Source organism: Aythya ferina, assembly GCF_964211825.1.
Source record: "Aythya ferina genome assembly, chromosome: 3".
Classification (NCBI taxonomy): Eukaryota; Metazoa; Chordata; class Aves; order Anseriformes; family Anatidae; genus Aythya; species Aythya ferina.
Genome location: NC_140298.1, coordinates 200,338 through 228,028, shown reverse-complemented (window position 1 = coordinate 228,028; position 27,691 = coordinate 200,338). Strand labels below are relative to the sequence as shown.

At 42.6% G+C, this 27,691-nt stretch overlaps 1 protein-coding gene across 15 annotated transcripts in view; it reads left to right on the top strand.

Annotated features, from left to right (window-relative positions):
- RIN2 (Ras and Rab interactor 2) overlaps positions 1–27,691 on the top strand; it is a 310,183-nt gene that overhangs the window by 198,173 nt on the left and 84,319 nt on the right. Inside the window, exons 1-2 of one of the 15 annotated variants that reach the window (XM_084514297.1) lie at positions 23,243–23,819; positions 24,742–24,873. The exons of 7 other annotated variants lie outside the window; for them this stretch is intronic. In XM_084514297.1, the coding sequence (XP_084370423.1) occupies positions 23,601–23,819; positions 24,742–24,873 (351 nt within the window). In that variant the 5' untranslated portion in view covers positions 23,243–23,600. 7 more of the 15 variants (XM_084514298.1, XM_084514289.1, XM_084514290.1 and 4 more) reach the window with 7 other exon arrangements.

The window sequence follows — 27,691 nt, the reverse complement described above, 5'->3', positions numbered from 1 at the left end:
GGATTTTTTGGTTGCTTTTTTTTCCCTTTTTTGTTGTTGTTGTTTGTTTTGGTTGTGATTTTTTATTGCCTGAGATCAATGTCCTCTCTTTCAGCTTCTCCTTCTGAGCTTTGGGTCTTCTATAACAATCCAAAAGTCACAGGGCAGTGTAATATGGGAATTTAATTCAGCATATGAGTGGACTTACTGTTTATTAAAAGCAGACTGTCAAGGCAACAGACAGACTCTTTACCATAAATAATGAGTCCTGTACAGGTGTGATGAGGAATGTGAGGTAAATGTGGATTCAAAGGATAAACACTGCTACCATTTTACTATTAATGTTGGTGTTTTATTAATAGGGTGTTTATGGTATTTCCAAGCAATAGCTTGATTGCCAGCCCAGGAGGGCTACCAAGGAGGCGTCCTGTTTTTTAGTGATCTACACCTGGACATGGAAGGTCAGAACTTTATTTGCTTCATCAGACTTCTTGTAGTTTAGGGGGGATTCTATAGTTTATGTCTTATTTGTTCTGAGAAGGACATAAGTATGTGTCAAAACTTTTCTAAATGAGTTACAGACACTGGTTTCTTTAAAAGGAAAGAGGCATATTTTGCACAGACATAGTTACTGAAGTCATAATTTGCCACTCTTTAAAGAATACACTGGACCTGGCCACATATTAGTCTTTTTTTGTAAACAGTTGAACTTATAAAGAATCATGTGGATTTATCACATCTCCTTTAGGAGGGAGGAAGATGGAGAGAGAGATGGCACTTTTAAAATGTGGAATATCTTCAATGCAGACTCACTCACAGATCTTAAGTTATTGTGGAAATTTAACTATTCATTGTTCCAGTATTCTTGCTAAATTTTGTATAATTCTGTATTAATATGCAGCCAGATTCCACCCCATCAGAAATGCTATCACAACTACATTCATGTGTATTGATATTGTGGATTCTTGCCAGTGCTGGCTGTTGTATTTACTTTAAGCACTGATCACTTCTGATTCATTTGGTATGTTTTTCTTCTTTCTTGTATACATTCTACTACGAAGTGTGATAAGATACTACCATCTAGGTGAATGTTTTTGTCTATGGTACAAACAGTGGCAAATATTGGTAGTGAAAGTATAACAAACCCTAGGTCTCAGAAAAACAAAAAAAATAAACAAACGAGCAAAAAAAGCACCACTACCAACAACAAAAATACCTAAACCATAGTAGGAAAGAACCCTCCAACTAAAAAAAAAATACTATTTACAGACATCCAATTTTCAATTCATTTGCATTTTTGGACTTTCTTATTTTGGCATACTTTTCTTTGGACAAAATGATGTAAATCAAAATATTTACACCCTGTGGTTTCTATTCAGCTCTGAACCTTGTTTTCTTTCTTTGTTACACTAAATGTGTGGAGGCTTTGGCAGCCATTGCACTGTGCATGTTGGGGAAGTCCATCGGAAAAAGCCATGCCCTGCTGGCCTTGGTGAATAAAGCGTGCTTGTGGATCCCTGGCAAGAAGAAGGAAGGGCCCAGGGACAGAGAAAAGAGAGTCAATGACACGTCTGCATCATCATTTTTCATTCTGGAAAACAGTTGTCTTGCTACCTGTTGAGCTATGCAGCCTGTTGTTGAAGCAGCCTTCTCCTAACCGTGCCCGTGTTAGGAAGCCCATCTTGTTGCTTTTTTTGTTGTTGTTTCTTTCTTTATTTATTAATGAGATTAATAATAACCACTAAAATGCCTAAAATACTTCCTTAAATCAAACAATGTTAGCAGCAATGTGGCACATTTCAATAAAATCCACCCCACAGACACACAGCTATACTCTTTGTAGCAAGATGCAGTCACTCCAAAGCAGTGTTTCCTTGCTGGCAGAAGGACAGATTTGGGGAAGGAAAAAAACAAAACAAAAAACAAAACAAAGAACAAAGTCGCACATCCAGGGCCTATTATTACTTCTATTTTGAATATTTATACTGCTGCTCCAATGGAGCCAGTTGGATCTATTTCTACGAAATAGCTGTTACCTATCCCATGGCACAAAAACTGCGTGACTATTTTTTTAGGAACCTTTCTTATTGGTGTGCATTAAATACTGTAGCATATCGTAGCTTTGCATTGTATGTGAAACCTGAAATACCTTGTTTTGAAATGTGTGTGTTGTGCAAGAATATTCTGCGAGTTATTTGTTCTAAGAAGAAGCAAAAGGTACATTGAACTGCCATTATCTGTGCCATGTATGACTTGATAAGCACTTCCTGTGTTGACAGTTTCAGTGAGTTGTGCTTGTGATTTGCAACCAAATCAACCAGTGCAGACCTGGTTTGGAACAGAATAGACCAACTGAATGTTTTGTGTCCCAAAATGAGAGCCTGTCAAGTTTGCTAGCATAATCAAAGCTAATAGAAGAGTCCCCACAGCAACAACCTAAGCAATTTTTAGCATCCTTCCTGTGTGACATCTCCAGAACTTGAACACACAGGTACATGCAAGTATAGAACATACTAATAGCTTTACCTCACAAAGCTGAGTGGGTTCTTTTTCTTCGGGCATTCAGTTCTGAGAGTTGCAGGCATGAGGGTGGCTGGGCCTTGTTTGCTGGTGCAAGAGCCACGGCGCCCAGCGCTCCCAGAGGCATGGAGCCCTTCTGCTCACAGTGCCTCTGCTCCCACCTGCAGGAGGCCAGGGGGTCAGAGTCGGGAGGGGGTCAGAGTTGGGCTGGGCTCAGGACATGACTGTGACTCATTTGCGTTTTTGCTGTTCTGAAAGCAAGGTTCACCTTCACATTTGAGGCTGCTCTGGTCTTGGGACCAGTCGAGTGTTATTGTTTCCATTCCATGCAGTTTCATACAATCCTTAATGAGCATTTCAAAGGGGGATGAAAAAGCTTTTTTCTCAGTGGACAGTGCTTCACCACAGCTCTTGCTCTGACCTGATTTTGTCTTGATTGGTGTTAAATATGCGATCCCTGGCTAGTGGCAGTTCTGCTTGATGTGCAAGTAGCCTTCCTTTGACACCATTTCAAAAGTGGAATGAAATGACATGAGGAAGTCTTGAGTCATGCTGCAAAAACTGCTTTTGTCCCTACCACAGCTGAATTTTTTTTCATTTTTTGGATGTACTGCACTTTTTGGTAGATAGCTTCTGCTGTAGGAACACCAATCTGAAATGTTTGCACGTAAAGAGATTTTCACTCATGTAATTTGTTGTGTTTTTTTCCTCTCTGTTTACACTTCCTGCCTTGTTTTTAGCTTTTTGTCTTCAGCTGTGTCATTGAAATTAATTAGCATGCTTTGGATTTGTGATGTCTGTGCCTGTGAAAACGAATGCTCATTCTGACTTTCAGATGTATGACTGGCTTTTTTTTTTTCCTTGACAAAACAGATCAGGAAGAACAGCAATCTAGTTTTAGAAACACTACATTCAATGTAGGTGGAGCAACCTGAGGGTAACATTTAATATCCTGCTGTCAGAACAGTATTTTTATATGACTTTTCCAAATAACCACGTTAATACTTGTAAAATAAAATGTAAACTTAAAAGTTACTTAAAATACTTGTAAACTTAAAAGTTGGATAACTTTTTAGAAAACCACAACTTTCTGCTGATTGACAAATGTTTCTTATATCAGGATTTTTGAAAGCCCTAATCCTTTCAAAATAATCTCACAGAGATGCAATAGTATCAGTTTTATCTATTTCAACATTTCAGCACTGGAAATTTTAAACTGCTTAAATATGTACTTTAAAAATCAATCTCGATGGACATTGCTTAGCTGGATTTAAATCCACCCTGTAATCATGAAGTTTCACTTGACTGGTAACCAACTTAAGTTACTCTATAACAGACTTAAACCCAGGTAAGACTGTCCATGTTAGGTTTTGTACAACTTTAACTGAATCAGTTCAAAGCCATGTTTTAAAGGAGAGTGGTGAAAGACCTCAAGACCTCAGTGACTTTGCTTCAAATTAGAGGAACTACGGAGTTTGAATAAACTTAATGAGTGTACCAAATATAATGCAAGGCTTAATGGAAGAGAGTTTTTAGTATTCATTAATTCGAGTGAAAATTGACCTCTCTAAAAATTAGCAGTAAAACTCCTTTGTTTTTTTGCAAGGTCAGTATATATACATCTTTGCGGCAGTGATTCCTGGTAAGGACTGTTGTTCTGTATTTTTTTAAGGATGAGTTAACTCTTTATTTTATTTTCAATATAGATAAATGAATTCCTATTAATGTGACTAAGCACCTCTCAGGAGCTTTACATGAATATTCTGTTAGTAGTGAGCACTTAGTGGCCTCAAATCTGAAGCATATTTCATAAATGCATCTACTTCCACACAATCTGCTCTGAGTTGTTGGTCTGAATCTCCAGAATCCATCTCAGCTGTGGACAAATCCATGCCGTGTGGAAAAGGTTTCTTTATTAGCAGGAAAGCAGTCAGGGAAGAAAATGGTAATTCTTTTCATTGCAAACCAGGATACATAGCTTGGCTGTGAAATCTATCATTTGCCACCCTGCAATAGGTAGAGATTTAGGCCGAGTTATCCAGGTTGAATATTCATGAATATGAAAGGACTAGAAAACAAGATGTGAGGGTCTGAGGGAACTGGGGCTGATCATTCTGAAGAAAAGGAGGCTGAACAAACCTCATTGTTCTCCATAGTTACCTGAAAGGAGGTTATAGCAAGGTGGGTTTTGGTCTCATGTCTTAAGTGACAAGTGATAGGACAAGAGGAAACAGATTCAAATTGTGCTAGGAGAGGTTTAGACTGGAGGTCAGGAAGAATTATTTTATGAAAACAGTGGTCAGGCAATGGAACGGGCTGCTCAGGGAGATGGTGGAGTAACCATACCAAGAGGTATTTAAGAGAGGTGTGGACATGGCACTTATGGACATGGTTTAGCGGTGGACTTGCAGTGTTACATGGTGGTTGGATTTGATGATCTTACAGGTCATTTCCAACCTAAATGATTCTATGATTCTGGGAAATTTGGGCAGAAAGATCTAATTTCAGAAAAGCTTCTTTAAAGCACAACTTGTGTAAAGCTTCAGATTTTGTGATGTATTTGTATAGTTAAAATAACTATATCTTGGTATATTTTAGGTATTTTTTTGTTTCCCTTTTTCTAATTGCCTTGTAGAACAATTTTTTAAATTTCCACTCCAAAAGAATGATACTAATCTTGTCAACGTAATATTCATTCACCAGGTAGAGTTTGAATGGTGTTAAAAATCAATGTACTAACTTTAAAACAACGGTTTCACATAACGTTTTTTATTGTCAGTTGAGGGAAATGACTGAACCTACGAGGACAGTTGTAGTTGATTACAGATTTACTCAGATTTAGAGTATTTGCCTTGTGGGTTTCCCATGAGCATGTCTGGCAGACAAAGTAGACATCAGGGATTCCCAGAGGAGTAATCCCTGTTGCTGAATGTTTTTTGATCTCATACTGTAATGGAAGAAGGGGCTGCTGGTACACAACACTTCTTTGTCACTGATATTTCCCTGCTAGCTTGGAATAACACTTGCTCCTTTTTCATAGCAGAGACACAGATTTCCCATAGGTCCGAGTCCTAACCTTAATTCTGATAAGTGTTGTCTCCTAGCAGATAGACATTTGAGCAAAGGAAGAAACAAGTTCTGTTAACTTTGTAGAGACAGAGATTTCATCATGGAAGGAGTTCATTGCAGAAATGTCTTGTGGAGAAGGACCTGTAATGTAAGCATTCTTTAGTATTCTATCTTATAGGGATATTACCAGTAGGAAATTCTGCTCTTAGGACTGAAAAATAAAAACCTCTTCACTCGTTCACTGAGGTCTATGTATAACAGATGAGGTCATTTGGGTAAAGCAGTCCTTGAAGTAGGCAAACCACCAGAACTATGAAGGAGACCTGTTATATTAGTTCCTGTGAAAAAGGGTTTTATTAGTTTTCAAAGTTTTCAAAGGTAAATAACCATGGGACAACAGGAGCACTGATTTGCTTTTGTCCTCTGGGATGTTTCTCGTTCTGTGCAGCTACTGATTTCCATGACTGGGTTGGTCTGTGGGAAATCTTGACCACCATGCAGCTCTTGTCCCAGAGCATGTCTTTTCCATCTCCCTGTAATAACATCCACTGGCGAACAGTAGCACATGGGGTGAGGGTGTTGGGGTAGCCACAGACTGACTTTCTCTCAGCCAGGATGAGCACGGCCTGCACTGCTCAGCTCAGGTTCATTTCTCACAGCCCTGGCTTCAGGGTCCAGGGGGTAACACAAAGTGCATGTTCCTGTAGCGTGGTGGTGGGAGTGCGCTGCCACTGTTCCTGAGGTCATACCCTGCCAGTGCAGGGGCACAGGGGTATTTACACCCCTTCCTTGGCCTGGTTCTCATTCCAGCATGCTTGGTCAGGCTGCGCATGTCCAGGCTCCTAAGCTCCAAGTCCACAAAGTACCAAAGCCCTTGCTTAAGTTGGAGCTCATACCTTGTTGTGCACAAGTCAGTGCATTGAAGGTTAAGAACATGCTTAGGTGCTTTGCTGAGAAGCTCGCTTTATTGAATCCAGCTCTTTGGCATCACCAGGCTTGATTTAAGTGCTTGACAAAAGCAGCACTTGAAGTCAAAGTGTGTAGGCTCTTGTAGGGAGCAGCTGCAGCAAAGTGTTCCCATTGGAAGAGGCAGGGAGGAAATATTGATGAATATTAATGAGCAAATAACTCCAATGAGGAGAGCCCATACCAAATGTGCCGTGGGTTTAAATAAGGAAAGTGACTTCTAAAAGTTTTTGTCAAAGTTTTAAAAACTGTTCACCAGGACTCAGCTACTGAGAAGGTTTTTACTACTGATGCAGTTTAGGAAATTAGATTTGGCTTTACAGATCTCAGTTTGAGATGGTGCTTTCCTGTGTGGGTCTCTAAGGAGTCAGTAGCCCATGTTAGCAGCTCTCCTCTGCAAACAGGACCTGTTGCTGAGCTTATTGAAGTTAAAGCATAGTTTCTTCACCAAACTAGATGGATCAAGCCTGGGGCAGCCTGCAGGTGAGACGCAAGCAGCATACCTTCTGTGGCACCCTGTGGGTGTCTGATGAGCAGCTCCTGCTAGCACAGAAAGGAGAACTGGGCCGTTCCTCTGCGTGCCATATGCTAGTGAACTCAGCTGGTGTTCTTTGTTGTGCTTCTAAAGCACGCATGGGGCTTGAGTTTTTTTATTATTTTTTTTATTTATTTTATTTATATATATTTTTTGAATTGGAGGGTCTGGTTTGCTTTTGGAAGAGATAGGAAAAGAACTTTGCATTCAACCTTTGGGCTAAAATACCACAGCAGTAGTGTCTGTAGTGTCCCAGCTTCATGCAACCGCATGTGTAGGCACAAAGACTATGAAGTATGAAGGGTTGTCTCCAGGCCCCTCAGAAGTCAACAGAATTGTGCTATTTGACTGCTCTTGAGCCAACACTTGAAATTAAGTTGAAAGTCATGATGCAAAAACATGATTTACATCCTGACTTTGAGTCCTGGTGCAGCTTATGTATAAATAGGTTTAGTTGCTCTTGGCAGGACTGTGGTAGTGAAGATGCTTTACAGGACTTGGTCCTGTATTAGCATCCATGTCATTTCTTGATTTCACTTTGTTGAGGACAGTCTTTGTTGAGAAGGGTGAATTTTCTGTAGGATGGCTAATTAGGATGCCACACTGTGGCTATAGAACAAATCCAGTCTTCAGCAGAAGGCAAACTTCCTTCTTGGCTGTTACAGACTTTGAATTATGTCTTGTAATTTTCTTAGCAACTGCTAAGATAATGACAGCTGTGCTGTACAGCAAAGGGAGAAGGGAATGGGAAGCTGGGGGAAGGCGAGGGAGAAGATACACCCTGTAATACTGTCATTTGTGATCATTTGAATGATGAGGGCTTGACTTTGCCTCATGTTATCTATAAATACAGTGCACCCTCTCATGCTGAATCAAGGGCACCAGCCTGTATACAGATGTGCTATGTCTGGAGCTGTGCCAGATGAAGAGGCAGTGACCCTTGTTCACCCTCTGCAACCAGCTCCCTTGTCCTGTTGCTAAAGACAACACTGTCTAGCAGAGGTGCTTGCACAACAGTGCCCTGGTTGATGTCAGAACAATGGGAGTTTGTTTAAGCATTGCAATGAACAGTTCTAGGAGTACAGTTGTTTCAGGAGGGCACATCTGTCTGGGATAAGGACGCTGTATGTAGGAGGACGTCTGATAGAAATGAAATATACAGATACTGTAAAAGTGTTGGGAGGCATAATGAAATCTTTTTCAAAAGCAGACACACCTGTACACCCAAAACCTGCTAGTTTACTTAGGATTTTAATTTTCTCCTGTTACAAAAATGCAAGGTTTTGCTTCCACTCGCTCACAACCTGAAACACTGGCTTTGAAGGCTGACCTAAATCTCCCTCCTTAACACAAGATCCATGCACTGGGCTAAAAGAAAGAGGATATAGTTTTTGACCCATTAAACTGAGGGGATAAAATGCAAGAATATCTTTGCTCAAACCACCAGACTCTAAGACAGTGTATGCCTACCATCTGCCTTTAAAATACCCCAAACCACTGAAATAACCAGTAACTACACAGTACAGGGGAAAACTTTTCACAGGAGGTCTTTTAAGATGAAAAAGGGAACTTTGTATGTGATGATATTTTATATTTTCAGTGGCTTCATTCCTGACTCACTTACAAATACACTGTATATTTATTCTGTCTGCTGCAAAATGAACAATATGGATACAACCCTGTTTGCAGTTTTGGTTATGCAAAGGAACTCATTTTGCAATAAACATAATTGATCTAATTAGGTGATTCTGTATCTGACGTGGGCACTTCAAGCTTTATGGAGCCAAACTCTGCTGTACTGTTTTTACTAAGAGAATCAGTCATAAATTCATATAATTTTGTTGGCAGGTTTTTGGCCTTATTTTTCTTTTAACGTATAAACATGGGTTTATATTCAAGTAACATACATATATATATATATACACACACACTTCATCTGGTATGTCTACTGTTGTTAAAATAAAGCCATGTGGTAACTGGCTGCCATTTGCTTAGGAATAAAACCCTGTCATGGCAACTGCTAAGATGCTAAATTATATCAGTATTTAAAGTAGTTTCACATGTATCTACTTATAAATACAAAAGATGGTTATGAGTTTTTATTTGTTTCCACATTGTATTAGCAAGGTGTTGTTAATGGTGCATGGCAGTGGTATGTCTACAGTACAGCAGGTCAAAAGTTTAAACTGCTTATCTTTGTACATCCAGTAATATAATAATAAAAATGTACATCCAATAATATAATAGTAATATTATTACTCATTCAAAATTCCAGTTGCATATTCTGAATGTAAAGACAGGTTTAAAAAAAAAAACAAAAGGAAAAAACAGTATGCATGAGACATTGAGAAGGTTAGGAAATTCTGCACTGAAGTATTTATATATTTTATTTATTTATTTATCTTTCACTAAGTGTTGAGCCTCCAGATCAAGATGCTGGCAGGGGTATTAGGAACCTAATTTCAGTTCCCACCTAAAGCTAAAGCAGGTAGCAGGTTTTCCTGAACTAGGCAGATTAAACCATTGAAAGCATTGTAACATTCTCCTGAGTGGCCACAAAAAGTGTCAAGACCTTCTCAGCTGCTTCATGTAACGTAGTTTACTAGAGAAGCTGGGTAACACTGAGAGACCCAAAGGTGCTTCTGCAATGCTCACGGCTTGATCACAAGAGTAGAAATATACAAATAGCAAATACTTACTTCACTCTGTCATGTTTGTAATACCACTGTCACGAGGTACCATTTTCAGCAATTAAAATTCACATTTCTTAAAATACGAACAAGTAGGGTGGGTCTTTTTTTTTCCTTTTGTTGTTGTTGTTGTTGCTTGGTTTTGTTGGTTTTGTTGTTGTTGTTCCTGTTTTTTTTTTTTAAATAATCCTCCCTTGCCCAGTTTTCACAGGTCATTTTAACAATTAATGTTAATTCAGTTCTGGTTAAATGTAATGATTTCTCTTTAAAACAGCTTTCATGTACCAGCAAATGCTTGGGTGAAGCTGACATATATTGTCCCAGCTTCATAATAGTGATTACCATTTACAGCAGGCAAGGATCTCCCCCTTGACATCCTGAAGTAAAATGAGCCCACCACTCACAGATGTCGTACTTCCCTGTTTCTGCTGTGTTGCTTTGGTTTCAGGTAGGTCAGTAGATCTCCACTGTAGAAAAATATATCATGTGTCATTGTTGTCAATGTGAATTACAGTAGGGCTCAGTGCTGGGAAATAAAAGAACAATGGTGGAGTCATTTTACAGACAAAAATTTACTTGGAGGAGGGGCAAAAGCTGGAAGCCTGTACTTCAGCACCTCTTAAAGACTTGGGGATTTCTCAGATTAGGAAAAAGAAAAAAAAAATAAAAATGAAGATAAAGGCTTATTGCATAATGTATTGCATAAATCTTTCATAATTATTCATATATTTGTGAAGATTTGCATAAAGTGAACTTCTACATACTGTCAAGGACAGACTTCAGATAAGTTCTTCCTCCTGGATTTTCAGAAAACAATCTTTTTCTTTCAGTAATGTCACTGGTGAATCAAAATGTCTGATTGTAACATACATTTCTTTATCTCAAAATTGTGTTATGAAATTATACAATGTTTGAGCAAGCAGAGAACTCAAACTACGATATGATGAGTTCATGAAAGAAGCCAAAGCAGGAAGTTTGTGGAATAACGTGGTTCTTAGGACTTTTTTACACACATGACAAGCACAAGACACAAGTGTGAATCCGTATTTATACTGCACACAGGGAGAGAAAGTGCAAATGAGAGTACTATGGCATCAAAAACAGCTGGTTGCTGTTTAGCTGGGATGCTGGCAAGCTCTGCAGGGATTGCTTTTATGCGGTGCTTTACCTGAATACTATTTGATCTTTACAACTCTTGTCCTCCTGATGAAAGGGGTTTCTTCCCAGTGAGAAACATGGCATCCCTTTATCAGGGAGAGAGATACACCAGGAATAATGTCTCTCACTCAGTTCTTATGCTAGCTTCACAAGTGTGCATTTTATCTCTTACATAAACACTTGAGCAAACATGTCTGTAGCAGTCTACATGCCTGAGAGAGGGACTAGGTCTTTGCCATGCAGTGAAGATTTAGGAATGAATTTTGTTTAATGTTCCCTTGAGGAGCAGTTCTATTGTCTTTGTTGCCAGTCCTTTTAAAGCTGGGATTCATTACTAGGCCCTTAATACAGGCAGTATTTGCAAAAGATGATTAGGAGAATGATAAATTCTGTTCATCCTCACATTAAATGTTTGGTTTCAAGACTGAAGCAAAAGAAGTAAGATGTTTCTGGTTTTTCGTTTTGGTCGTTTTGTGTTTTTTGTTTGTTTGTTTTTGTTTGTTGTCTGCCAAAGTAGTGTGTGCCTGGAATCCTTCAGTAAGATTTGGCCATGGTCCTGTGTTGCTGTGGCCAGTGCAGCAGTCGGACAGGCCTGATGCTTCTTGGCCCTCTGTAGGCACAGTGGGGCTCAGGCATCTGCTGGCCCAGCAGCTAGCCACTTGGGATCTGCTGACACCTTGGGGCTCTTGTGGAAAACTTGTTTGGTAACATTACTGGAGTCTTAAACAGTTGAATGCAATCCCTACTGTGGCTTTTTCAAACTGTGATGAAAGCATACAGATTTTGCTGAATTGCATGCATGATAAGTTTTCTACTTGATGGTGCAGTGAAGCTGCAGGAAGCAGAGCAAAAAAAAATGCAACTGATACAAGCACCTTTTGTTCAATTCAGGATCAAACAATGTTATCCGAATGCAAAGATCGTGTGATACTTCTGACCATAAGGAAGAAAATGCAGGTGGAACTGAGTGCGAATGCACATAATGCATATGTTTATTTACAGTCAGCCAGGAAAAAAAATAAAATCCGTGGTTTATAGTAATACAGTTCTATTCAAAATAGCTTTTTGTTAAGTCAGCTTAGAAATGTTAACATGGTGGAGCCACAGACAAAACATTTGTTACCTTTTGAAATGAGTTACAATGGTTTTGTCATACTTGTACAAGTATTATAAGGTCAGTCTTTCTGTATGTTTGTTTTACAGCTTGTTGTAGAATAGTCTTTTATGCATAGCTGTTCTGCTTGCCTGTGTAAATTACAAATTTAACAGAAATGAAAGCATGCATTTTTTTCTGTTTGCTGGTAACCTATGAAATTAGAAACTTGTATTTCTGTGTTTTTAATGTGTTATACTATAAACAAAATTCACAGCACTATTGTCTATGGAATATCAAAAAGTTTTATTAGAATGAATTACTTTAAATGTTTTGTCATTTGATTTAATAATGTGTCAGACATCTACACTACGATAATATAATGTTTATCAATAAAAATATCCTCTCTTTGTACTAACATAACACTTCAGGGCATGCTTGGACATAGGCATTGAACACCCCTGTGGGTCACAATACCAGTGATTTATTCATTTTTTGGCAGAATTGTGAGAATACTTGGTACCACTCTTTTGACCTGAGCATTGAGCTGGAGAGGGAGCAAAGAAAGAATGAAAGAGAGTTTTTATACCTCATATTTCCTCCACCACTTAACGTACATTTGCTGTAAAGCTGTGTGCACCACAGTAGTTCGTGCAGAAGCTAGCCGGCTCATGTGAACTGTACATGTCAGACTCCTCTATAGAAACAAACACTGAGGGAATTGTATTTGCTATTAGCTAATGAGATAATTTCTGTTAGGTTACAACAATATAGGTCTGAAATTACTGCACTGAAGTAAGTTAATTTTTGAAGCCATAGGATAGTATGAGTTAATTGTCACTCTCCCAGCTGGCAGGATTCTGTGCCTGCAACTGTTCAGCCCTAGCCAGCTGTGGTTACAAGGTCCAGTCCTCTGAAGTCATTCCTGAAGTGATACTTTCAGTAATGCTCAGAATAGTAATGAGGACTAAGTGCTTTATAAGAGGTTCTGATGCATCCAGTTTTCACTACAGAAAATTGCAAATAACCTGTGGAGAGGGCTTGTTAGAAGGCGTAGTTCTCAAGTAGCTAGTACTAGTAGCAAGTACTTGGGCCATTTTTATGCTCTGTGCCAGCAGAACAGAGACTGCTGAGCTTCCCTGCTCAATCTGAGCCTGCCCTGGTGGCAGAATTCTCATTTCTTCTACCTAACCTGATAAGAAGGTTGGGACCCTTCATCTGACACCCCCCCTCCACCCCCATCTTTTCTCTGAGAGCAATGTTTAGACCTATGAATAAAAAGGCAATTAACTGGGACCAGCTACCTCAGCTGAAGTGTCTTTGCACGTCTTTGTAACAGCCACTGCCAAAATGACATCTTTCTTCCATACCTCCCACATCCACAAAAATGGTGGTATATCCTATGCAGAAGGGATTATTTATTACCCATACGCAGCTATTTCTGGGTGCAGAAAAGATGTGCATACTGATCCCTTATCTCTGTCCATGAGTGAAGGGATGAGGTACAGCCTTTGATGTTAGTGCAGAAAATGTCTTTCATTGCTGCAAGCCCAGCAGTTATCTTGAAAATATTTTCCATTGGTTCGATTGTTTGCATTCTGACTCTGTGTGCTGGCAACGTAAAAGGTATGTTGGAATCCATAAGGATGCGCTATCACTGTAGAGACTTCCATATAACAAGTTTACTGGTTCAAAGATAATCTTTATTTTCATCACAATTTGAAGCTGTTCCAGGTGTCTGTTGGACTCTGAAGATATTCCCACTCCCTACTCCCTGACAGAGTGATATGCCAAATATGCATCTTTTGATTCAGCCTTATAATTACTTTACTTTATAAAAATTCCATGTAATTTACAGCTTGGAAAACTAGAATGTGGTTGCAGGGCACATCATGGTACCAGGAATTTTACCTCATGCTGGTAGAATTGAATCATTTTCCTTTCTTTCTGTTCATTTTTTGAACAAAGAAGTGCTTCGAGACAACCCTCACCCAAAGTGTTTTATAGCTTCCTGGGACACAGGAAATAAAAAGAGCATGTGCTTGCACTGTAGGAGATACCACCGCCTCTGCTTGGCATCCAAAAAGAAGAGCAGTCAGCACCCATTCAGTTGAAACAGGCTGTGGACAGACCCACCTCTTGAGACAAGCGATGGGATCATGCATCCCAGAAGGGCTGAGGCATTTCCCTGCAGCTCTCAGTCGCAGCCCTCAGTGGATGGCTACAGTATCTGCCAGCTCAGTGGGCTGGCCAGTCAGATGTTCCAAATGGGGCTTCTCCCTGTCCTTGCATGGAGTGCCTAGACATGTTAACTGTACCCTAGCAAGAAGGTGCTTAATGGTTAGGGGTTTCAGTGCCAAAACCCCTTTTTACTCAGCATTTCCTTATCCCTGGTTCTGGGAAGTACACACACGAACTCCCAACCCATTGTGCTTTCTGAAAAGTTCCTGAAGCAAAGAGGAGACATATGGCTATGCTTCTGAAATGGAAGTATGCAGGCACAGAACTCAGGACAAACTGCAGGTATGTTGATTTTTTATGTTTGTTTTTCCTCCCTGTGGTGATGATAATCAGACCTCTTAGCACAGCTGAGCAGCTGCCCACTTCCCCTCCAGCTGCTGTAAGTGGGCTGCAGCAGTAGTGAGGGAGAAGGAGGCTTGTCTTCAGCCTCCAACTGTTGGGAACAAACAGCGCTCTGTAATTGGTGTAACCTTCTTCATGGTGCCAAGCAAAATTGCTAGAGAAGAGTAGGATGGAATAAACAAAAACAATTAAATACCATAGCCTGGAGAGAGCAGGTGCAATGAAAGCACTTCAAACCAGAGCAGTTGTTTATTATAATTGCTCACACAAGACAATTTTACAAGTGAGCCTTTAAAGAATTAATAAAAAATGTGGTATAATTAATGTATCAGCTGCAGTGGAAATGTCTCAAGTAACATTTAAAAAGGAGCGCTGCTATTGTTTTCGTGTGCGTGAACTTAAATCAACACTTTTCTGCCTAAAATATGTGTTGACTGCAGTGAAAGCATGGATTTGAGAACTGCATTTTCTAACGCTGCAGAGCAATGTCATCTAGGGCACACAGATTTACAAATACCATCAGGAGTAGTATTCTTCTTTAGTGACAGAGCTTGATGGATTGTGTATGAATAACTGTTTCATCACATATGCATGAGGACTGCCAGGATTTGCTCATTTTCAATATCTGCTTCCAATTTTCTGGAGTATACTCTCTGTCATATAATAAGAGATATTTTTGTCTCAGGAGGAAAATAATGAGTTTCTATATACCTTATTTCCTCTGCAAATCCACCTGATACCTTTCATCTGTGTGGCACAGCTGGGATTATCAATTGTCTCTCTAATCTTCGGCTACTCAAAGACTCCATGTGACTGTGATTAGAGCAGTGATACACTTAGCAGCTTAAAGTATTAAATCTAGTAGGCCAGATGTTGGCATCCTTAATCACAGAACTACTTACTCTTGTTACTCTGATCTTTATGTTGAGGTCTGGCTGCTAGTAAACTATGGATCTGATTTAATGGAAAATGGCTCAAGAACCTGGGCCAGTTGCTGCTCTGTCCTCACTCCTGTCTGTTGCAGCTCCCTCTAGCACGAAGAGTGCACACCCTATACAAGTAGGTAGCAATCTCCTGAACTTGATGGAGGTCTTTGGCTATAACTTGTTATGAACTTGATCTCACATGTATTGCATCTTAGGCATGCTCTAGTCCTCTTACCTCCTACTATTTGGCTTCATTGCGCTTGGCCTTTCTGAGGAATAGTAACAATATTTAGTTACTCATAAGTCAACTTTGTTCATCTCTGTAGTAGGTTTCCTTATTCCACACAGCTGAATTTGCTCAGCACTAGAGGAGAGCAAGAGCTTTAACTCAAATTAGTCTGAGGAAATTTCGAACTGCAGGACTGCACACTAGCTTCTGGAACAGGCAGCTTTTACAAACAATTGCAAACCACTGGCAAAATATTTGAGTACAGCTTGAAAGCATGTTGATAAACATTAATATGTCTACTAATAAAGGCAAGAGCTTTTAACATAGCTACAGGCATTTTTTTTTTCCCTCCTTGAATAGTGGCACTCTTGTTGGTACCCAAGCCAAGGGAGGGCCTGATTTTTTTTCTAGGCTTGTTCTGGTCTGGTCTGGGTGCCAAGAGATGGTAAAAGCAAATGACTGCTGCCACCTTAGAATGCCACTGCCTACAGGCACAAAAAAGCACATGCACAATGGCATGCTGCAGCAGTGGAAGTCTTGGGAAGGAAAAGGCAGAAGTTGATGGTACTAATTAAGAAGCTGAAATTGTATTAATACATTTTTGTTGGGCTTAGCTCAACAGCGCACTGGTATAACATCCTACAGAAGTGACAGAAAATTAGTTGTTAACAGTACTCTCCAGTGATCTGTTTTCTCTTAGATTGGTATTATATACCAGTTCTCATTGTAACTGGAGATTTGTAGCACAGTTGACTTTATTTAGCAAATAATTTTATGGCCAGACTATCTATTTTTTCCACTATCATTTTTTCCCCTTTTTTTCTTCTCCAGTAGTGTTGGAAAGATGAAAGGATGACTCAATCATTACCGTCCTGCAAGGTAAGACAGCCTTAAAAGAAGGACTCGAAATGCCAGCATCTATTTTTGGACAACAATGAGAGTGTGTTCCCCTTTGCCAGTACCTCCACCACCATAATGAAGGTAGAGACTAGTTTCCTCTGTAGCTGATAGTTCTGAGCACCTCAAAACTGATGTCCAAACTGGAGTCAGCTCATGTTGCTGTGCTTCTGCAGTATGTCTGCAACATCAGCAATTCCAAATTGAGGTGGAGTGAGGAGACAGTTACCCAAACACAGATCTTACTACCTCTTCCCTACGTGCTGTCAAAAAGAAAAGTGTTCAGTAGTGTGATTAGAATATGGCTCTGACTCTCCCCAAATTCATTGGGATTAATCACAGCTAGTGTCTGGCAGTCATTGTCTCTCTGGGCAGAGATCTCATCCTTACTCTCATATCACTTTGGCTCAAACTGTAGAGCGAGGAATAGTTTTTGGCATGTACGCAGCTGGAATGAGCCTTCGTTGGCAGCCAGAAGCTCATTACTGCTCCTTCCTGCCTTGATCCCTAATCCAGCAAGGCTGCTGGCAAGAGCAGGTGTGGAGGCTGTGGCACCTGATCCTTCCTTACACAGGAGCAGAGAGGGTTGCCTGCATGAGTCCTCTGAGAGGGCAGAACGTGTGTAGTACCCTGGGTTGCTCTTGGCATGCACTCTGTGGGGGCTTTCTGAGAAAGTTAGGGTTCAGGTCCATACCTTCTTAAAGAGCTGGTGTGTCAAAGTGCTCCTGAGTCCCTGCACAGGTATACATTCTATTTGAATATGCTTTTCAACCTAGTGTTTCCACTTAAAGAGAGGGAAGGTAAAAAGTGCTACTGAGCTAGAAATGCAGTTATGCAGCATTTGCACTTACTCATTTTCTTCAGAGGAGTGTGAAGATCCAACTTGTTGGATCTCTCGTCAGAATTCCATGATGAAAATTCGCCTTGATGTGGGGGAGTGTTGCAAAGCTGTTGGCCAGATCTCCCTTAATGGGACAATGCTGAGAGAGATGAACTTGAGAGCACAGTGCCATTAAATAATAAAAGAGTAATTTCCTCCCATAGAGACTAGCAATTGTAAACAATTTCATTCCAGTCCTTTCCAGTCTTATAGAAGAGAAACAAGACTGAGGAATTGTAAAGAGTGTGTCTGTCATTTGTACAGAAAATGGAAGATGGACATTTTTATTTTTCCATATTGAAAAGGCCCTATGAAGAAGCAGAAACAACCCTTTTTTTCCATATTTGTTTAGCCTCATTTTTGTCCTACTCGTGTAGCCTTTAGTTCAGTAAGTACAAGAGCACTGTAATCTTTAAGATGTGCTCATGCCCTGCAGTTAATGGTGTGACCAGTAGCAAGAGTTAATTGTTCAGAATTGTGCAGGCAGAGCTGGGAAGGGAACCAAAATATCTTGAAAACCAGGTAAATCCACAAGATACCATTTCTTTCAAGAAACATTCTCTAATATCATTAACAAGGTTTTAACAAACAGCAAGTCATGGTGACTATGTTAGGCTCACCTGTGTGTAAGTATCCATGTTCCCTCTGCTCACTGTATGAAAAAGTCATTGGGAAAACTGAGCAAACCAGCTAGTTTTGCTTTTAAGCAGTTTTTGTTGTGCCTTCTTCATGCAGTTTGATTCTCGCCTCCCTCCTCCCTTTGTTGTAACAAATAGCTGAGAGTTAGTGTTGTTTTACAAATCAGAGCAAGAAATCTGACTTACAGCTTGAAGTGTAATACACAAAATACTGCTAAGAGATGAGATTTTGAATGTACTTGTTATAAATGAAGTCTCAATTCAATCTGAATTTAGTAATATTTATAAAAGGTATAAAAGGCAAGTAAACAGCACTGGGTGTACAGGGAGTCTACGCTCCACCAACATGCACACACGAACATCAAACATTCTAAATATACAGAACATTGCTTTTACATACTAAACCCAAGTATGCCTATACATACGTACAATCAGAAAAGGTAACAAACAATCCTTTAAGTTCTATGACTTAACATTCTCTATTTTCCGTTGCTTTTCTTGATTCCATACAAGTCTCCATTTTCCATTCCTTTTGAGCAGTATGTCTTGCTTTAAGTTGTCAAGCAACTCAGTCTTCAGGCCTTATGTATCCCGTTCTTCCCGGATCGAAGAAAAGCACATCCATCTCCTTTTTCAAGGCCGATAGGCCTGGGTCAAAAGGCACATCCAGGTCAACAGGGGGCGTAACAGCAAAAGCCTTCGATGGCTGTAGCAGCAGAGGGGCCCATGGCGTAGCAGTCGGATCAGTAAAGGAGCCCACAGCTCCCTCACTCTCTGGCAAGCCACACATTTGTGATTGTGGCTCCACAGGGCTCTCAGAGACTGCTTGCCAGGTGCCGAGCAATCCCACTGTAACCTTGTCGTTTTTAGTTGCAGAGTCCCACACCTTGACCTCAATTTGGTCCCGTATTTCAGGCCCATAAAATGTCCAATTGTTAATAAGGAGAACAAGCTGTAAGGTTACCAGGACAGTCTTTGTTCCTAAGGGCGTATGATTCCCCATAATGCGCAGCTGCTTACCGGAGAGGGGCAGTTGTGTGCGTGGCTCCGCTTCTCTCAGCTCGAGATTCTCTCCAGTTCCAGTGCGCCCATTTCCAGCGACTTTCTGTATGAGCTTCTCTGAGCAGTTTGCTGAGTTTGGCCAAGCCTATCTTCATGAGGCAATCAATGTGCCTGTTCCCATCCTGGTCTCCATTCTGCCAGCCTGTTCCTCTTCACTTCTTTTTCCTGCTTCTTTATTGATGACGTAACTTCATCCTGTTGCCTTTTTTTTTTTTTTTTTTTTTTTTTCTTGAGGGCAGGCTCTTATACCCCTCTTATACCTTTCTCCCCGCAGCAGTTATTTTCCAAGCAACTTTTCATTGGTCAAACAACTTTGAATATAACAACAACAGCAAACACACAGAAATATCCGTGCCTTTATGGCTGGAGAACAAGAAACCGGAGACTGCATGGAGTCTCATGAACCACCCTTCTTTGTTCCCTCTAAACTCTTTTAAATATTCCTGATGGTGTCATCGTTAAGAGTCTAATGTTATCTCAACCACGGGGCTTTCCAACCCCCATGGCCACACTCCCAAATCTCCCCCTTCTTTATGAATATCAACCATTTTCTCGACACGAATTACCACTCCATATATAACATACTGAAGTGTCGTGGTTTAACTGGTCGGAACACAGCCCTTTGCTCGTCCTCCCCCCTCCCTCTCTGGGATGGGGGAGAGAAACAGGAAAGTGAAGCCTTGAAGCCTGTGGGTTAAGATAAAGGTAGTTTATTAAGACAGGAAAATAATAATAATAATAATAATAATAATAATAATAATAATAATAATAATGGTACTACTAATAATAATGTGTACAAAACAAGTGATGCACAATGTAATTGCTCACTGCCCGCTGACCACTGCCCCGCCAATCCCTGAGCAGCTGTCCCCCCCACCCCGGCTAGCCACCTCTATATATTGTTCAGCATGACCCCAGATGGCATGGAATACCCCTATGGCCAGTTGGGGTCAGCTGTCCTGGGTCTGTCCCCTCCCAGCTCCTGCTGCACCCCTAGCCTGCCCATTGGCAGGACAGAGCAAGAAGCTGAGATGTCCTTGGCTTGGTATAAGCACTGCTCTGCAACAACTAAAACATCAGCATGTTATCAGCACTCTTCTCAACCTAAGCCAAAACATAGCTACCAGCTACTAGGAAGAAAATTAACTCTATCCTAACTGAAACCAGGACATCACTGTCACGTACAACTGAAACACAAATCATGTTCTACGGTAAAAAAAGATTACTCTGAAGCTGTCAGTGAACATGACCAGATGCTGGGGGGATGCAAACTGATGGCTGGGAGACCACACAGGCCTTCCCATGGGGCAGCAGCAATGTGCTGAGCACGCAGGAGGTAGGTCCCAGTGACTCATCTGCCTTCTCTACAAAGTGCTTCAGTTTCTCTCCTTCCTCCTGCAAAGCTCATGGTGATATGGCAGGCTTCTAGGATAGGAGCCAGTGGAAGCACACAGTCTCTTGACACACAAATTCTGGCCACCATGAGGGAAGCTAGCTTAAGGATATAATTGCTGCTCCTTTCTGCAATTGCCAGAGTGTGACAGCAGATAAGCAAGTGCATTTCCCATCTCCTAGGTATGCACTCAAAACACCAGTAACAGTGTTTTGCTCTGTAATTGGGATGGAAATAGGAAACAGGCATTTTGATTTTTACAGAGCTAAAGTAGATGCTGCCCAGGCTCTGTCAAAACCAACCTACATGGGAAAGCTTACTTTGCCTCACCTCGCAGGGGTGTCTGCAGCAGTGCAGCAATGCTGGCAAGGCAAAGTGCCATTTCTTGTCTAGACTAGTCAAGTCCTGAGGGGCATCCCAACAATGCTTAGAGCCTGTGGCCTACATGTTGATCTCTGCCCCATGCTCACATGATGGCAAATACAGCCCAGTAGCTCAGGGCTCATGAAAAAATCAACCTTCCTGCAGGCTTACTGCATTTGTTAGAAGACTGTGCCAAACTCATGCTTGCAGTTGGATTTAGAGGGTCTCAATTAGGGATAAATAAGAAACACAAGCCATGAAACTTCACCTGGTATCTTCTCAGGTACTTGGAAGACTGTGTGTGGCAAAGTTTTTGCAAGTAAATTGCCTCCAGTCTTTGGAGCTCAGCACTGCTCCAGTTCGGCAGGGCCATGTATGTCAATACCTGCCTCTCATTTACTGCCTCTTGTTTGCTGTGTGCAAGGTAAGCAACTTTGTTGTCCCCACCCCAGTGAGTAGGGGTGACGTGGGACCTGATCTGATAGGTGGATTCAGCAAGTGGCTGTCCCATGGTAGTGTGGGAATAGAAATGTTGTTTTTGCAGAGTTACATTGTTTAGAAGGAGGGAATGTGGTACTGAGATATGCTTACAGTGATAAGAAAGTTTAGCAGGCGACCTTGTAAAATGCAGACAATCAGACTCCTTAGGGACAATTAGGTGAAAATCATGGTGTCAAGTCAAGTCAGATAAGTGAAGAAACATTACCACTTCAAGCAGTAAAAATGTCAAAAGAAATTTGAAATTTAACAGGCCGGCGACTGAAAGCCATGCATTGTTTGTGAAGCATCAGATAGATTGTGAACCTGGATTACCCACTCAGTGGGGAAACAGGGGAGGGTCCTGCCATCAAAAGGTATATAAACTGTGTTTTGGAACTAGTAGATGCGCTCTCTCCTGCTTGTGGGGCGCCCGCCATTGCAATCGCGAATAAATTACTACTTCACTGAGATCCTCGCCTGAGCCTAAGTTATTGGCTACGGAGTGTTTCTCACAGTAGCAATCATGAGAGGTCTATGAGAAGAGCATGTTTATTATGGTGGCCTCGTTCTCTTTTGTCAGGGGGCAGGTGGGCTTTGTGAATCCCAAGGGAAGAGGCATGCCTGCGTGCAGCCCTGGACTGGAACTCTCCCATATCTGCCACTCTTACTGAGGTGGGTCAATTTTTTTTGTTGGTTGGCAGGTGCCTCACTGCACTGCTCTCAATTGCTTTTTAGGGTCAGTGGTAGCTCACCACACTTCGTGAGGAAAGCTGGGGCTCCAATGAGTTATGCCAAGCTAGGCACTGCAATACTGCATGTTAGTACCATCTGCAAGGCTGCCTGAAATGTTTTTTAATGTTGAAGTTCAGAGTGGTATGCATGGCATCTGGAGCAGAAAGGTTTCAGTAGCTCTCTAGACGGATTGTAGAGTACACAGCAGCTTTTACAACCTGCAAGTAGGATTACTTCAGCTGTCTCCAGCTTGTATCTGAAGTTTCACACCACTGTGTCAAAGGACAGATATAGATTACATCAAAGCTGCAGCAAGAGAAGCTGCTTGTGGTTGCATCAATATGAGCCAGCCACGTCTCTTCCAATGCCTGAGGATTAATGGCCATTTTAATGGAAGCCTAGGATTAATGTAAATTGCATCACCTTGTAACTAAGACAGTATTGCTTTGTGGTATTTCTGCAAAGCTACCTTTTGCTTTAATAATCTGGATTTTGGAATTGCAGTACCTCCTTTAAATATGATTTTCCACCCCTGTGGGTTCTCGAGTATGTTCCTAATCATGTTCAACCTGTCAGCTGCTATCTTCAGTGCGGTTGCTGGCATTTAACCATGTAATAAATGACTGAGTCTCAAATAGGATTGCAATTAAAGTTTACAATTTATTAAATGAATAGAGGCAAGCAAACAACACTGGGTGCGCTGGGAGTCTCCGCTCCACCAAGACGCACACCTATTACATCAGGTGGCTGGTTTTTATGCTCCTAGGCTAATACATATTCAGCACCACTTTTGGAAAAGGCAGGGTTATTATAATTAGTTTCCCAGGAACCGAATCATCCCACAGACGCATGCGTATCAGTCTCCGGTGGTCCCTCTGGGGGGTCGCTCATACTGAAGGCTCATAGTCTTCCCCCCAGGCTTTATCCTTTGGTTGTTCTTCAGCTTCCCCCCCCCCCCCCCTAATTTGGTGATCTTTTAGCTCGGATATCAGAGACCCGTGCAGCGCCCCATGCAAAAGTCAGCAGTTTTTGAAAACTCCTTTTTCTCTTATCCCCTAGACCTGAGTCTCAAGGTTTACCCTCCAAACATTCTATTGACATGAACCGCTAGACCATTCTTTTGCAAGGTACAGGAAGTATATACATTAACCACTCTGTGACTTGTGGTTATACAAGGGTATGTAAGAGAGAAGGTCACATTTCATCATGCGGCTCTAGCATTGTTCTATATTGACACGAATCAGATGAACAGATTTCACAACCGGTGTTCTATTTATGGAGAAAGCGGCTGCCAAACGGGAAGGAAAATCTCGCGCTCGTTGTTTTGTTACTGAAGTAACTCGCCCTGCAGTCAGCATAACAACCTTGTGAAAGACTGGTTGTTAGGACCCTGGAACGACCTGGGGAATGCGCACATCCCAACCGCTCGGACGCTGTTTTCCCAGCACGCCTGGTGCAGACCGCGAGGAGGAGCTGTGCGGGCCCGTCCCGCCGGCACGCACACAGGTACGGCAGCGCGCCGGTGCCACGGGGGCACCGGGGAGCGGCCCGGGCTGGGCCTCCAGAGGCTGCCCGGCCCCGCTGAGCACTGCAGGCCGCCGCCGGCCACCGGCCCCGCCGCCTCAGGTGCCCGTCCAGGCGGGGGCAACGAACGGCGCGGCCTCGCTCGCCCGGCCCGGAGGCCAGGACCGCGGCCCCCGCGGGCCGTGCCGAGCTCCCCGGGCCCGGTGGGTGCGGGCGCCTTGTCCGGGAGAGCCGGCTCCAGGCTGAGGGGAGGGGCCGCGGCGGCACGGGCAGGGTCGGGCCGGGCCCTGCGGCAGGCTCAAGGCTGCGGCTCCTCCCCGTGGCCCGGCCCGGCCGGCTGTGGGCTGCGCTCGCTCCGGGCCGGCCTCGGGAGGTGAGCGGGCGGCGCGCCCGGGGCCCGGCGGGGGGAGGGCGTCCGGGGGTCTCCGGGGTTGGCGCGGGGCCGGGGGGGGCCGGGGGGGGCCGGGGCCCGCAGCGTGCCGGGGCCCAGCGGGCGGAGCAGGCCCGCGGTGCCGGCTGCGGTCAGAGCCACCGGCCTGGGCGTCTGCGGCGCGCCCCTGACTGGAACGGGGGCTCCTGGCGCCCAGAAGGGCGGTCCGAAGCCTCGGTTTCGGCAGTTCCTCTCTTTAATTCTTTCCTCGTAAGCGTTATTGTGCTAATGCATATTAAATCGCCCAGGTCTGACTGCAGAGGTGTAGAAAAGCAGGCGCCCTGTTAGTGCAGCTTTGTCTTCTTATCTTTTCAGCATGCTCAGCTCTCCCTTGCTCTGCTCACTTGACGCCTCTCCAGGTGATAACACTTAAGCCCGTCTGTGCATTATCCCCTCTGCCTAGGACACATCTTTACATGCCTGTGTTCATGAGGGTTGGGCGGAGCACGGTTTCCACCTGGTATTTCTGTGCAGGCAAAAGCAGTATGGATAAATGTGACAGGGCTGGCAGAGGTGTTCTTTTGCCATTAGAAGATTGTTTATGGAGAACAGCTGAGAGACTTGTGAAGTGACTGGGATTAATTTTCTTTGCAGAATCACCCATTTGTCCAGGTGCAGGCTGTATGGCTGGTGAGGCAGTGCTTAGAAGAGCAGTTACGTGGAGTTGTAGGCCGTACAACTCCGCAGCAACTCCACATTCAGTTTCACTACGTCTGCTTTGGCTTTGTGAGTATTTCTGTGTTTTGTTGGAATGAAACATGCCACTATAGCTGCAGAGCAAAGCTTTTATATATATTTTTGTCCTGGTTTCAGTTAGAACAGAGTTAATTTTCTTCCTAGTAGCTGGTAGAATGCTATGTTTTGGCTTAGGATGAGAAGAGTGCTGATAACACCCCAATGTTTTAGTTGTTGCAGAGTAGTGCTTATACTAAGCCAAGGACATCTCAGCTTCTTGCTCTGTCCTGCCAATGGGCAGGCTAGGGGTGCAGCAGGAGCTGGGAGGGGACAGACCCAGGACAGCTGACCCAAACTAGCCAAAGGGGTATTCCATGCCATCTGACGTCATGCTGAACAATATATAGGGGTGGCTAGCTGGGGAGGGGGGCCGGACTGCTCGGGGTTAGGCTGGGTATCGGCCAGTGGGCAGTGAGCAATTGCATTGTGCATCACTTGTTTGTACACATTATTATTAGTAGTACTATTATCATCATTGTATTATTATTATTATTATTGTTATTATTATTTTCCTGTCTTATTAAACTGTCTTTATCTCAACTCACGGGCTTCACTTTCCATTTCTCTCCCCCGTCCCAGAGAGGGAGGGGCGAGGGTGAGCGAATGGCTGTGTGGTGTTTAGCTGCCAGCCGGGTTAAACCATGACAATTTTTTAAACCAGATCAGTTTTTATGTAAATTTTCATTAGATTTAATGTTGTATTTAGCTCTACAAATATTTAATTATTGGGGTCTGTGTATTGAGTTAGTTGAGCAGTGTCCTGGTTTTGGCTAGGATAGAGTTAATTTTCCTCCTAGTAGCTGGTATGGTGCTGTGTTTGGGATTTAGGATGAGAGTAATGTCGATATCACACTCACATTTTATTTGTTGCAAGCAGCACTCTCATTAAGCCAAGGAAAGAAAGACTACAATAAGTTGATACAGAAAGACTATGATAAATTGTCTGTATGATCATATAGCTAAGCAGGAAAGCTGTGCTCTGATTCTGAGGACACTTATGTGGAACAGTCTTTTGTATTTTGCTGTGTGTAATCCTAGGATACATTTAATTTCACTGAGGGGATTTGTAGTAAACCTGCTGCCTTATTCCTTGTATTAATTAAGAACATAAACTAAGTAATAATTACCAAGAATTCCAGCAGCACTAACTTTTTTTCTGAGAAATGATGGTGGAACAGCTATATGGAACAAGGTGGCCGATTGTTGCTAGTAATCCACTCATTGAGTTGCTTTTGAGGCTGGTGTGAAATATTTTCTTAAAGGGATTGTCAGTAGATCAGTTTGTTTGTATTTGGTAAGCTTGTAAGCATTTGAATCTTTTGTTTGCTTGTGTCGCTTCTCTCTGGGTTTAAGGATCAGACTGTCCTGTTGGAAATGGGCTTCCAGGGTAAGGTAAGTCTGATAAGTCAGTCTGTGAGGATTTGTTTGTGCAGTAGCAGTAATACAGGTTTCCTCTGAGGATTTGTTTGTGCAGTAGCAGTAATACAGGTTTCCTCTTAGGCTAAGGCTTTGAAAGGACAGCTAATATAAATATTAGCCTACTGAGAAATTAATCGCATTAAGCTGCAGGATTCATGTTTGCTTGAGAAAATTGTGTTGAACATCTTGCAAATCCATAAAAGTGTAATCACTGCTAGTGAGAGTGGTGGCAGTTAAGGTGTGGATTTGGTGGTTTTTTTTGTTTGTTTTTTTTTTTTGAGCAGTTTGGTTTCTCTTGTGTCAGCGCCATGCCATATCAGCGGCGTGAGGCTAAGCTGGTAACATGTCCCTGACTCAGTTTGACAAGGCATGCAAGAGGGCCTCCTGAGGCTGACTTAAGCACATTGCTCCAGTGTTCTTCACACAGCCCACCGGCTTTGTGTCCCTTAGTCTGACAGCAAAACAGTGGGGGCTATGTGGCCATCACCTCTGTGAAACTCTGTTACTGCGTCCTAGTTCATAGAATCATAGAATATCCTGAGTTGGAAGGGACCCATAAGGATCATCAAGTCCAACTCCTGGCACCACACAGGTCTACCCCAAATTTTAGACCATGTGACTAAATGCACAGTCCAATCACTTCTTAAATTCAGACAGGCATAGTGCAGTGACTACTTCCCTGGGGAGCCTGTTCCAGTGTGCGACCACCCTTTTGGTGAAGAACCTCTTCCTGATGTCTAGCCTAAACCTCCACTGCCTCAGCTTAACACAGTTCCTGTGGGTTCTGTCACTGGTAATTAAGGAGAATAGGTCACCTGTCTCTCCACTCCCCCTTGCGAGGAAGTTGTAGACTGCGATAAGGTCCCTCCTCAGCTGCCTCTTTTCCAGGCTGAACAGGCCAAGTGACCTCAGCTGCTCCTTATATGTCTTCCCCTCTAGGCCTTTCACCATCTTTGTTGCCCTACTCTGGACACTCTCCAACAGTTTAATGTCCTTCTTGTACTGTGGTGCAGAGTAGAGCGGGACAATCCCTTTCCTTGACCGACTAGCGATGCCATGCTTGATGCACCCCAGGATACGGTTGGCCCTCCTGGCAGCCAGGGCACACTGCTGGCTCATATTCAGCTTGCTGTCAACCACAACCCCCAGATCCCTTTCTGTGGGGCTGCTCTCCAGCATCTTGTCGCCCAGTCTGTATGTATAGCCAGGGTTGCCCCGTCCCAGATGCAGGACCCGGCACTTGCTCTTGTTAAATTTCATGTGGTTGGTGATTGCCCAGCTCTCCAATCTGTCCAGATCTCTTTGCAAGGCCTTTCCACCCTCATCCAAGTCCGCAACTCCTCCAAGTTTGATGTTGTTGGCAAATTTGCTCAAAACACCTAGTCCTACA